Here is a 13,967-nt window from a genome sequence, read left to right as displayed (position 1 = left end):
CAACTAAAGCCTGCAACACGCATAAAGAATTTTAAAATTTTAAGACTTCTTTCAATGTGTGAGACCCCACACATGGCGGAAAATAATCACAAATTTTACTGTTTTGTTCATATAATATGGAAGGAGAAGATCAACTCAGCACACCACAAACTAACAGATTCTGTTTACTGACTACCAGAGTCTTGGCCTGGTCTCATCATCTCAAAACACCTGTTTACTATCGTTGCCATGGCTGTGTTTTTGCTGTGCTTCCTTCTTCAGCCAGCTTGCTTCCTGACTGGATATTGAACATGTACAATCTCGAGGTGAAGTGCTTCAGATCAGGTTTTGAGAGGGAAAAAGTCATTCCCAACACACCAAATACCACAGGATAATCTGGCAAAGTAATCTTAAGAACCATCTGATAATTGGGTCTTTGCTGACTTTGGTTGGAAGGAGGAATTCAACCAGTCAATCGGCACAATTATCGTGTTGTGTGTTGCCCACTTAACAAGGGATTCAAATTTAACCATTTAGCCAGTTGGGACTGTAAAGAACTATTTATTTATGTATTTAAATGTAATTACCAAGGAAAAACAGTGAGATTAATTAGCTCATTTACAAGAGTGTTCTGGGCAAGACAGGCAGCAGCCCATTGAGTTACAGACATGAAACATTAAATATTAAAACACAACAAACACAGATCAGTCAATCTAAATCACAGAGCAGATAGTCATCGGTCAGAGCATCTACAACCTGATGCATCGTCCTCCATCACCTTTGATCTACTTTTAAAACAATTCAAAGAGACCAGCTCCCCAAGACGCAATTTTTCCTGCAGTTGATTCCAGGCTTAATTCCATATAGAATACAAACCTCCCATACTTTTGCATACATTTTAATGTTGTTTGGATAATTGCTCGTAGATAACAGTGACGTTCTCTTAATCAGATATAAATGCATTTGTTTGACCTTCACTGCCTTTAGTACTTCCTAGATACAAGGAGCCTGGCCTTTCTATTTAATTCTTCACACCTGCTTTGTATCTCGGCAGTATTACTAAATTTAACCAGATGATTACAGTTAAACATTACAACAGAAAAAGGACTCTCTGTTTTAGTCTGTGGGACATATTTTGGTGGGATTCTGTTTTCACCAGATCATTCTGATAATTAAAAGAGGGTGTATTGTTGATCTTCATGAAAGGAGCCTGAGTAATGAGTGGCCAAGTATCTCTTGCGATAAAACTGAACCACTTCACAAAGAGAGAGAGAGAGAGACATTTCCAGCATGCCCTTAAAGAAAACCACATTTTTGCAAGGTGAAAATGGATGACACATGGTAACAGCAATAACAGAGAGGGGCTGAATCCATTTACAGCTTTAGTTGTTTTCTTTGGCTTGCTGGCTTTAATACAGTGCTCAGTCTTGCGGACAAGTGTGAACCCTCAGAGTTAAAATGTGGGACCTCAATCAAGAATGTGCAGGATTTGGCCATGCACACATATTTCTAGTTTTAAAGCCTGAGTATTTATGCTATGTGGTTACTGATAAATTAGACTATCAACACCTACAATCAGTCAAATCACAAAACCCTTAATGCCAAAACAGAAAGAAAATGGTTTCATTTTGGGTCATGAAGTGACTGTGTGTGACACATGGATGTCACAATTCTCAGCTCTTTACATTTATGAGCTGTTTATACATTTAGTTAGTGCACATGCTGGTGAGATCAAGAAAAAGGGAGTTGTCACTCTCCTCACACACCAACCTGATTAGATTCTGAATACATTTATAAGGTTTGGCTGTGAGCTCACACGTGCTGGACCAAATGTCACAGGTTTTCAGAGATGATGAATATGTTACAGAGTGGTGTGACTCTCTTGGCTCTGAACTGATCTGAATATTGGCTTTCTTCCTCACACAATGTCTTCACACTTCTGATTATTCTAGGAAAGAGATCAAAGCACCCTGCACCACAGAGCTGAAGTCATTCAGAAAACGCCTGCAGGCAAACATAAAGTTAATCTCTGATAATTGCTGCTGGTAGATGGAAATGTCAGTTTGACTTTAAAAAGGTTATCAATAGATGAGGTTTCTGTGAAAGAAGTAAAATGAACATTAACATATTTTTGGTTTTATGAATGGCAGCCAAATACATTCAGATAGATCAGTGGTTTATTCATTTTTTATTAATGAATCCCCTATTTCTCAACCAGATACTTCCTGACCAACACAAAAATATTTTTGTGAGGTCAGTTATGCAATTATGAAGAGGTAAAAGAGTAATGAGTGTCTTATTTGATAAACAGCCTTGTAAGTTAAAATTTGCTTTAAAATTTCATAACAGCCGCCCTACGAAACCTCCCTGAATCGCTTCTTCATATGTGTCATTGTGAATTTTTCCCTTTTGGATGGGAGGGGATGGGGGTACCAGGAGGTAAAGCATGATATTTAAAAAGACACTAAAAATCTAAGATACCAGAAGAAGCAACAGAGTCTGACACTGTACTTTGGTGGTAGGGATGGTCATCCTGTCCTCCCTCTTTTCTGTATATTAAATTGTTTGCTTCTGCTCTTTTGACAGTATTCATCAGCAATATGCTGTATAAAAATGCTCAAATAATATCAATCACTTTCTGTTTTACTTGATATTTTGTCATATCAGGTGAGCTGCATGTATGAAGGCTTATTTTTTGATGAGGCAGCATATTGCAACCATCCTCCTGTACAGAGGAGTACTGGATGATATTGGCAGCAACAAGCTGCAATAAAGGTGTAAAGGTAAACGTATTCGTACTGTTTTGAATGGGCCTCTCAGACGGTACAGACGTGTACCACATGAATACATGTGGAAAGGCTCCTACATGGACAGGAAAATGAGAGCACAACCCGCACCATCCTGGCACCCACACAACCACAGCAAACGATAGCAATAGCCTGAATATTCCCATAGAAAAGTCTCCTGTTTGGGAACACTTTCCCCCAGTGAAATAAAACAGTAGACCAAGACAAGGACGAGATAGAAGTTGTGGATGGGTGTGCCGCTGACAGAACGTCCAGCAGATCAATTAGACTATTTGAAATGGAACCAGACAAACATGAACATCAGTGAGACTTTGAGGAAAAACAGAGCAAACACAGCTCACAAGTTTAACAGCTTCTTTCTGGCAATTTTTGAGAGGACAAAAGCAATAAAATTGTTTTTAAAGCAGCCAAACTACAACCATATAAGATGATGAGAAAACAGGGTTTTTACACCTGTTCAAGTTAACTGAGTCAAAGTAAAGAAATTTGAACGCTCCGCCTTTCAACAAAGAGTCTCACCTGCCCTTTTCAAACTTCCCATGATTAAAGGTCTCTGGTGCTCTGATATTGTTAATCAAATTAAACCTAAACGCAGTATCTTCGACTGTCGGCCTCAGGGAAGGGGGACAGGGGGAATCCGTCATGTCTGCAGCTGTGTCATAGCATTGGTAACAGCTATCCTCAGATTCCAGATGGACTCCATGCTCTTTATCTGCTCAGATGGGCTGTGAAAAAGAGATCCCAAACTTTGTAGTAGGTCCCAACGGTTAAATAAGTAATCCAAATCCAGTGCTGAAGTCTGAATAGATATTAATTAGCACACTTCACGAACATACTAACGGTAGTATGATGATGTGTAAGCAGGGAAATTTGAGGATTGGAAGGAAGGGTTTAAATATGTCATTATGTCAATTAAAATAATCTAGTATTTGAAAATATATTTAAGTATTTTCATTCATGGACCCTTTGATAGGAGAATGCGGCATTATTCCTAATTTAAAGGTATAGTATTCAGCCTATTCATTTTATGTATATTTTTTAAATGTAGAAAAAGCTCTTAATTAAGAAAAAGAAATTCTGTTTTGTTTGCTTTAATTACCTAACCAAAAACATACTGAGCCATGACTTCAAAACCGAGGTACATACCGAACCAAAATTTGTATGTACTGTTACAGAAGAATGATGAAATGAAAGCATATGAAGCTTTATTTTTAACCTGTGATATTGCTCATCAATCAGTGCGTTTATGGAAGGGATGTAATAGTAAATGTCTCTCTGTCAACCACAGAAGATCACTGTATACACCTTTTTGTAAGAAAGGAAACATTTTTCAGCAAATATACTTACCGTAGGTGGCTTTAAATATACCTGGGTGGCCTGGCTAAGTATTGTCAATGTGTGGGAAACACTATGATGACTTTCCAGCAATTCGCAGTGTCAGTAATAAAGCAAAAAATAATAAAAGGCTGATTTGATACCTGCATGAAGATTGTGATCACCGGTTGTGTTATATAAGAATCATCACCTCTGCCATCTGATTTTTTTCTGAATGTCTCTTAGCAATTGCATGAAAAAGGTGCGGTTGAAATTAAGCAATTTCTGTTAACGCATGCACTTTCCCCCCAAAATATGGGGAAATTTTCTGGAGATGTTTGTACATGTGATATCAGCTTTTGGGTGTGCTTCTTTCATGACTACTGTCTTAAAAGGAACCCTGCATGATCAGACAAGTTAATCTTGCTGGATAGATATTTGTATGTCTCAAATGTATATTAAACTAAAAAACTCACTAAATATCCCACATATCTGCATTTTGAGTACATTTCAGCTCATAAACTCACCAGGAGACCGCCATGTTTTCATCTGTGTCACAGAGTGTGACGTCACGGTTCCGCAGTGCTTCTCTCCTTTGCTGAGCAGTAACCGTTTTTCAGATGGTTTTTCTGCTTGCAGCTGTTGCTGCCATGAGTTTGCTGTGTGCTGGTTTTGTCTCCCTGCTGTCTCTGTCATTCCTACAAAGTTTTACCTCGTAAACCTCCATCAAATGACTACATTGAGTGTATAGTGGAAGCGTGCCGGGAGCTTTTCAAAATAGAAGTATTATGTACATAGAACGGAGTATCTCCACAGAAATGCTAAATGGACTTTTACTTTGAAAGGCGCAAACCGGAAGTCCTTATGTATTGTGTTTATCTTTACCTGAACCATGTGGAAACAGAAAGCCTCATAAAGAAGAGAAGTTCAGGGAACAGCTTTATTAAACAGATGCATTTTAGCTTGTGGCCTTCATCTGGTTCATCAAGAAACAGATTTCAAACATTTTCTCCCTACGTAAATATTTACTACAACAAGGTAAATATAGCTCTATATTTATCATTTTTCTGTCTAGATGGACAGATAACCACTCTTGGTGCAAATATAATATAGCAGAGACCTCTAATTTTAGAATTCTCGTGAGACGTCCTGCGTTTCTGAGATGCAGTAACACTGGCTGCCAGTCTGAAACATGTTACTGCGTAGGATCAACGTGGAACTGTGACGTCACGGCGCCAGCACGGACCAAACGGGACCAAAACATGGTGGTTTCCTGGTGAATTTATAAACTCAAATGACTCAAAATGCAGGTATCTTGTGAGTTTTTTAGTTTAATATGTATACGAGACATACAAATATCTATCCAACAAGATGAACTTGACTGATCATGCAGGGTCCCTTTTAAAAATGACAGTAGTTAAATTTGTTTTAATACTTTGGGATGGATCAGGGGTCATTGTTGTATTAACTGTACCCAGCTGATCTGACATGTATTTTTTAAATTAATAAAAAGAAACAATATGAATATGCAAAAAAAAATGTATTTATTATCATTCAACAGGGGCCTCCAGGAGCACCAGGAAAAGATGGCCTAAAGGTGAGTTCTGATGTAATTCTCCACCTAATCTTTCCTTAATATGTTTTTGTTTCAATTTAGCATAAAGAAACATGAGAATCAGCACCAAGGAGCTCCTATTTTAGGATTTTTTTTAGCAACAAGTGATGATTCGAGCCAACACATTCTTCCTCAGAATTTCCTGTCTGCCTTGAAAAGGTCACTTGTTGCCAAATAAATCCTTTAAAATGAGTTTCCTGGTGTTGAGATCTTCATGTTTCTGTTTTGTTTTTTTTTTTATATATGAGCACCTGTCAGGAGAGAAGATTATTGCCCCTCAAACAAGTCTTCATTTTGGCAGCAGAAATTGACTCTTAACTTACTGGATATGGAGGACAGAGTCTAGAGTCGGAGCAAGAGGTTCCACTTTAAGCTCATCTATTAACACATTGTCTACTGAAATGTATTTGCACTGGGTGGAAAACCACACTGCAGTTGCCAGGATTTTCTCAAGTTGTAAGCTTCAAAAAGTCCCGACAGAGGAACTGATCACGGCGAGTTGCTACAAGTCAAGAGACCAAAAACTGATGCACGAAACAGGGAATTGCGCAATTTTGATACTTTTATTGGGAAGCATCAGAAAAACAAATATGTTTTGATTGAATAGCCTCTTAATTTAAATGAAAGAGATCATTTTATTAGGTGCCTGAATGGCCATGTATTGGTTCTAATGCATCTTCTGCAAGCCAGACTGGGAGTATTTTGCTGCTGCTCATTCAAACTAAAGATTATACATTCTACCAAAGGATTGTCACATGTTTGAGAGATCTAGTCTTTAATGATAGAGATTTTTATAACCTACAAACACATTTCTACTGCAGCATGAGTCAGCATTGACCTAATTTACAAGAAGCTGATGCCAATATCGAGTCTGTTCAAGTACCATACCAGTAATTTCTTGATTAGCTCCAGTGAAAGGACTGTACATACCCTGGGCCATTTGCGGTTACCTGAAAAATGAAATGGATTTTGTGGACTGCCTTTCCAAAAACCTAAGGCAAAGTGTTAAAGATGCTCAGATGAAGGAGGCACAATGCTGATTTTACCCTGATACTGATACACAGTTATTTTTTAGGTCTACAAATCATGGGGGGTAATTAAGACTCTGGTTTTGATGGTATGATTGAAAAAACTTACATTTAGGTTTAGATGCAAAGTATGGCCAGTGATGTAGAACCTGAAACAGAAACTTGTGTTTAGGCTATTAGAATACTGTTGTGGTTTTGATCAGTAGCATTCGAGTACACACAGTCAGATATTTGAGGTGCATCAGCTGAAGAGTTGCTGCTCTTCTGTTGGCTCTTAGATTTGTTTACATAGCTTTGTGATCACGTATGGAACAATTTAAGGTGCATCTGCTTTATTGACACAGTAAGTGGGTATTCTCTCAGTACAGCTCCATGTTTGTGTGGATAGACAGGAGGGTGATGGTAATCTGTCTCTCTCAGTAACAAATCCAAACCATCTGCCAAAACACTCACAGCCCCACTGTGACCCTGAGCCTGGCTAACAACCGCAGCAGTCAGGTCAACTGTGTGTGCGTGTGTGCTACCGTAGGTCAACTGGCTGCTGTGATACCTCACAGTCCAGCAGCATGTACAGGAAATCTGACAAATACTTCAAATACATTCTTATGACAAATAAATGTAAGAGGATAGTCTAGCCTAAATGTCTCTGCATGACGCAGAAGCAGTAATTCATTTAGCTTAGCTTAGCATAAAAAGAGGAATCAAAAGGAAAAACTATTTTGTCTCTAGGCGAATTCCAAAGGCTTCCTCCAGCACCTTCAAGACTCACAATCAATAGTGGCATCACTTAACTCCTCACAACTCCAATACCCTAAGCCCTAATGTATGAGACACTCTTATACTGATTTTATCATGTAAAATGTTTGCTGCAGCCTATACACCACTGTGACCATAAACCTGTATAAAATGCTACTGTAATTATTAGGGGTGTGACAAGATCTCATACCATGAGATATCACAAGACTAAAACGTCATGGGATTTGTCACCAAGGTGAAAAATGTCTTGCAAGATTAATTCTCGTCATAGATGGCCCAGAATAGGCTGCCATGAAGTGGTCACATTTAAGTGAAAAGCACCTTTTACTGCTCCTGACACTTCAATGTGGTTTGTGTGTGTAAAGAAACAGAGCACAGCCAATCCCCCATCACCTGTTTGAAACATCCCTCTGCACGTAAATGTGCCTGTTCATTCGAGCCACTTATCACACCCAGACTTAGGAAAATAAATCTATAAATAAAATCTGTTGCTGCTAAATAACTGTGTGCAGTCACAGTGCTGCTATAGTCAAATAGTGCATACATACATGCAGATTCTCACAAAGAGACCACTTGCAAAATGATTGTTTGTAACTTAATAATTTTTCGCTCCTTGCTGCCTCAGCAGTCCTCCTTTTATCTCATTACATCTGTGCCACTACTGTTGGCTGCATGTCACATCACTCTGAAACTTGGCGCAACATAACAGTCCATTTTACACTGCAGTGGTAAACTTAGTAGAGCTGCAGAGCGCTTTATACGCTCCAACAACCGTAGACCAATAAACGCAAGGATTGGTTTCCAACACACATACTCATCTCTGAATGAACAAGATGTGTGACGTATCCAACACTATCAGACCATATTAAAAACCAAACCGCAAAACGATTTCAGACAAATATACCCTGCAGTTTTAAGAAAATGTGTTATTGACAAGAAGGTTTCTTTAAATGTTAGTAAAGGGGATTTAGGATGAGAAATAGTTTAATTGAATTGATACAGATTTAAAATTTTCTTACTGACATTTTTAAAATGTTCTTTTAAAAATATAAAGATAGTTTGGGCTTATCACACTGCTTCTATTACCTTTATTTTCACTGGAATTGTGAAGTGAAGTAATGAGGATGTGACACACCGTTAACATGCATGAATATTTGATATGAAGTTGAAGTTTGAGTCATGACATGACTTGACAAGACGTAAACTACAGTAGCCTGCCTACGTGTTTCCAGTGATGTGCAGTGCAAGAGGATTAATAGTAAAAACTTTTCAAAATTGACCTGCATTCATTGTATTCTGCATTCCACTTGAATTAAAGTATATACTGATGTGATTTTTATTCCTGGTATTTGTGTTGTTACATTTTGCAACGTGCGTAGATAAATAGAGGTGTTACACTGCCTGTCTTTATTTTAAAGGATTAGAGGTGACCACTTGGTGTGTTTTTAAACTAACAGGCTTGCTGTTATCATCAGCTTTCAGTTTTAATGCTAAGCTCAATCCAAGGGCCATACTCATGAGAAGAAGGCCAAAGAGCATCATCCCCAATTATTTAACTATGTATGTGACCCACTGAAGCTATAAATCAAGATCTGATCGTAATAATCCACTAATCACGTTAATGTGCTTGCTTCCTTTCTGCAGCTCCCTTACTATTGTATGAATTCTTCTCATACTTTTCACCCCACTGTAATTCATCTAAGCTAAATATTTGTTTTGTTCCCTCAGGGGGATAGGGGAGCTCCTGGGCCTGTCGGACCACCAGTAAGACCCTACACTGATACCTCTCTGTTGTAACTTGTTACCATTATCCAGAACAATACGGATAAGGTGAAGCATGAGTGTGAAAACAGACCACTGTGGACTTTGGACATTTAAGGACACAGTTAGGAAAACTGTCAAACACAAAGTAAAAAGTATCCAGCAAAAAGTAAGCAGTATCTTCTTAGATAAACACTGATGATGTTAGCAGTAACAAATCCTAAAAGAAGCTCGGTAGCAATGAACAATGCTGGACAGTCCAAAGATAAGCAGGAGATTTCACTAAAAATCTCCTCTAGGCTTCTGAATAAATTAAAGACTGAGAAGAGAACAGAAGGACTATAATATATGAGAAACATTGTCTTTTAGAATAAGAGACAATGTTAAGGGAGGTCTTTTGAAGGAGGCTTAGTGCAATTCGTGTACTTAGCATGCAGTAAACAATCAATTCCTTTTTTAACTGATTTACAGTATTTATGGTATTTAGGAACTGAAATGGTAGCAGCTGATATTTGGAGTAGGTAAGTAGGTTAAGCTTACATTTAGATGGATCGGATAGATATGTACAAAGGTCACTTCAAAGTAGATCATTGCATTGCCCCCATTTGGGTGAAACAATCCCAAAAGTGAATGACAGTAAACAAGAAAAAATTATTATTTTAACATTATAATTTACTATTTATTTTTATCCTCAAATGATGAAGGATGTTTAAGTAGAGCTCTGTGACTTTGAGCCAGTCTTAAGTCTTTGTCTGTAGGTCAAAGTTACTTCTAGTTTAAATCGCATTTTTGTTATTTTTTATCTTAATAGTTTTAGATATAGTCAATGAAAACTCAAACCTGTTTGTCCAGTTTTAGTCAGTAAAAAGCCCTTACATGTTTTTTTGTTTGTTTAGTGAAGGCATATATTTTTTCTAAACTAAGGGGCCAGCACCATTTGGGCAGAGGGTGGATTACCCTTACCAATTGGATTTCTCTTAGAAAGTAAAACCATGCAGACTTTTGACTTCTCTTTTTTACTCTTTCTTTTCTTTAATTTGGGGGAAAGGATGCTTGTACTGTATCAGGTTATTTGTTTATTTCTTGATTAATTAAACATTTAAACTTCTACCTAGTGGTCATGTGGATTTTTGGCATGGAAGGGAATAGTTAGTGTCAAGCTGAGGCTTTATTTAGTGGATCCCACACTGTGCATTAGATTTTCACTAATTATTAAGAAGATAGTGAAGTAGATATACCATAATTTTGGTTGTACTCCACCCTCAGGGTCCTCCAGGATCCTTTGACTTCTTGCTCCTGCTGATGGCAGACATCCGAAACGACATCGCTGACCTGCAGAGTAAGGTGTACGGTCGGCCGATGCACTCTCCAGGGGAGGACTTTCCCTCCGTCCCTGACAGCTGGAGGGACAACCAGGACAATCTGGACACAGGCTCAGGAGAGGAATACAGGGAACCCCCACCACGAACAGGTGGGGGACCTAAGAGGAAAAGGAAACCAGTACAAGACAGAACAGACTTTGACTGGAATATTTGAAGATGGTGAGTTTGAATGAGTAGTGCCAGGTGTAAATAATGAGATGTTTTCTTTTTTATTTAACTGTTTTTAAATAGAATGAACTGTAAAGTTTTGATCACAGATTTTTATTTTTATATAATACTTGGATTTTGTGTGTATATTTTTAACAGAAGACTGTGCAGATCTGTTTTTTATGGTTTTGAATTTTCAGAAACACATGGCTCCTTCACAGCACATTAAACAAGTCTCTCATTAAAGCGGTTTCTCCCTCATTACTCAAAGAAAGTATTTTGCTCTGTTTAAAACAAAAATGAAGAAAGAAATGAGCCACCCCATAACTTAGGGATGAATCGATAAAAGATGGATTCATAAAGCGAGAATGATGGATGAGGTGTTGAGATTTTGTACAGTGACTCTACTGCTCTTTCTTCTCATCTGGAAACTTCACTGATGTTGTCAGTTTCCATGACAACAAATGAAAAACAATAAGAAGAAGATGAAATAATGGCAAGTAATATCTGCAATGCTGTCCGTAATTTAATACTCATGCAACACGTAGTGATGTCTTCACACATTTATACGCCATTAAGCTGTCTAAAGCGGCTTGACTTTTTTTGAACTATATTCATTTTGCTTTTCTGTCTTTGATTTATGAAAGTGAAAAAATGCTTAACTTTACTGTGTCCAAGCTGTTGTCAACAGTTCTATTTAGTCTTTATAGCAAAGAGAAGTTGCTGTGAATTTTACAAATAGGCTGCATTTTTCACAAATTAAGCTTGAACAGTAGCAGAAAAAGGTAATCACTTAAGTAAACAGTTCATGTTTATCTTTCTTGTTCAAGCTCACTTAATAATTGATTTATTGTTTTGGTTTGAGTTCAGGGCATCAGGCTTTCTCTGCCTCTGCATGCACTCAGCTGTAGGAGGACTGCATATGTTTGGTCCACCAGAGGGAGACATACTCAAGGCCATTGAAAGCTGCAGAATCACTACATTGTCAGGTTCATCTACAAATCAGCCCGTAGTGACGTCAAATAGATGATTTAATTATGAAGATCACACGTTTTCTAAAAATTATACAGCAATCAATTTAAGGACAGGAAATGTTTTATTCCAGTCTGATGTTTAATGATAACACCAAAAGATACTCTCACTTTACACTTTTACCTAGAATCCTGAGGTGGTCAGGTCATGAAATCATAGCTGGAGGAGGCTGAACATGTTTGGCCCTGAAGTGGGAGTGAGCTTTAGGACTTCCAGCTGGGTTTTGGATGTAGACTTGGACTGTTCTCATGCTGCAAATTTTTTTTTTTTTTCCTCCCCTGTCCTTCTTTGGATTAAGAGAACTTGCAGATATTATCTCAAGGGCTTGACAAAAACATGGAAAGGACATTTTTTACATCACAGCTGAGCAATAAAATTAAAAACTCACTCATGTACCAGAAACCTTGAGTCTCTTTTATCAGCACTGCTCAAGTCTTCAAGTGGTTTAGAGCAGCTGTGAAGCTGTGATGTGATGTCTCCACTGTTTTCATGGATGAGATCATTGCAAACCTAAAAGTGATACACAGAATGGATTCTTTATTGCTGATGATGGTTTGTTGTTTGCTAAAATGGAGGCAGTCTTTTTAAACTCATCAAAAGTCTATAACCAGTTTTAACTGATGAAGGAAGTACTATTGTATATGAACAGATGATCACAAAAAGGATCCTGTATTTTTCTTTCAATTTGACAGAACATGAAACACAATCTCTTTCACAGGGTTAAAGTCACACCTTCATAAATCACTTTTCTTTATTTCTAGATTGACTCTGAAATGCTTTCTTTTATTAGGGAGAAATTGCAAGATATTTTAATTCAGGTTATTTGTGTAAATACGATGATCACAATTGGATTAAGGTCTGAAATTAAAGCATCATCTTTTTAAAATTGCTCGAATAACATGCTATTTTGTGCACCATAGTTAAGCTAAGGTCGTGGCTCTTCAGCTGGATTGTATGTGCCTTTGCATCTCCATGTTCCCACAGTGGTGATAGAGACAGGCACCACTGCTTCTTTGAATGTCTTGTTTCCCTTTAAAAATAAAAATAAAATAACTACCTCACAGCTCAGAGGAAAAGTACAGTGTTATATGGACCTTATGACATCAGACATTTCCCTTTCTACCATCCTCTTAAGCTATTTTATTTACTTTTCCATCATAGCAAGCAGTTTTTAATGTGGTTAAGTTGAAGTTGTTACCAACAAGTTGCTCCTTATTTGTCTTCCAAAGTAAAAGCATGTGCCTTCCAAACAGGATGTGAAGTACTCTTGACTTAAGACAGGATAAATTACAAATTAAAAGCATAGAAGGAACTGTTTCATGGGGAAATATCTTGGTTTATTGGTTTACCTTAGCTGGATTACTTACCCCGAGACATCATCTAAACTGCACCCTCTGGAAGTCATTTCTTGCATGCAGTTCTGCATATTTCTTTATGTACAACAGTGTTGAGCACTGCATTTGACATAAAAAGCATTTTAAGCTGTTGCCTATCTCTAAATTATGGTTTCAGTCCACACTAGCATAGCAGTTCAACACTTATTTTTAAAATAAATGTTAAAGATCATAAACCACACCCAGTTCAAAACTTCACATCATCAATACTGACTCAAAAGTTGTTTTGAAATGAAAAATAATTACAATTTTAACATAAGATTAAAAATTGCATCAAATGCAAAGTGGCTATGAAAAAATGTTTTGACAGCTCTAATTTTGATGAACTGATGACCTTAGATTAAAATAAGATAGGAAATATCTCTAGGGAGCGAGAAATGACATAGGCCAGATTTGAACCTGGGCTTCCTGTGTCAAGGACAACAGCCTCTTTACCTGGGTTACACAAACAAAACCGCTTGGCCATCAGCGCCCTTTTAAAGAATACTTTACTGTTGTTATCTCTAAACTTGGAAGCCAGACAGCCCAACTCCTCTGCTGCCCTTGAGGTCCATAAATCCTTCTTGAGAATAATCTCGAAAATAAAATCTTGAATTTTTAATGTCTTCATATGAAAGTGTTTTTATAACATCCTGATTTAACTTTTGGTGAAGGGCCTCAATATTTCCTCCACAGTCCTTTGTGCTTTGATAACCCCTCTATATCCCTTCTATCTCCACTAGGTGGCAGTCATCAGCTGATATTCTTCAGCA

The 13,967-nt window shown here is 37.7% G+C and overlaps 1 protein-coding gene across 2 annotated transcripts in view; it reads left to right on the top strand.

Moving 5' to 3' along the window:
• Positions 1-11,035, top strand: part of ccbe1 (collagen and calcium binding EGF domains 1) — a 50,968-nt gene extending 39,933 nt beyond the window's left edge. For both annotated transcript variants that reach the window (XM_041810155.1, XM_041810154.1), the window contains exons 9-11: positions 5,662-5,697; positions 9,228-9,263; positions 10,527-11,035. In XM_041810155.1, the coding sequence (XP_041666089.1) occupies positions 5,662-5,697; positions 9,228-9,263; positions 10,527-10,796 (342 nt within the window). In that variant the 3' untranslated portion in view covers positions 10,797-11,035. The remainder of the gene's footprint in view (positions 1-5,661; positions 5,698-9,227; positions 9,264-10,526) is intronic.
• Positions 11,036-13,967: the final 2,932 nt, after the last annotated feature.

The sequence above is a fragment of the Cheilinus undulatus genome, linkage group 17 (genome assembly GCF_018320785.1).
Source record: "Cheilinus undulatus linkage group 17, ASM1832078v1, whole genome shotgun sequence".
Lineage (NCBI taxonomy): Eukaryota > Metazoa > Chordata > Actinopteri > Labriformes > Labridae > Cheilinus > Cheilinus undulatus.
The sequence above is the reverse complement of the archived record's forward strand: the minus strand, read 5'-3'. Positions and strand labels throughout refer to the sequence as shown.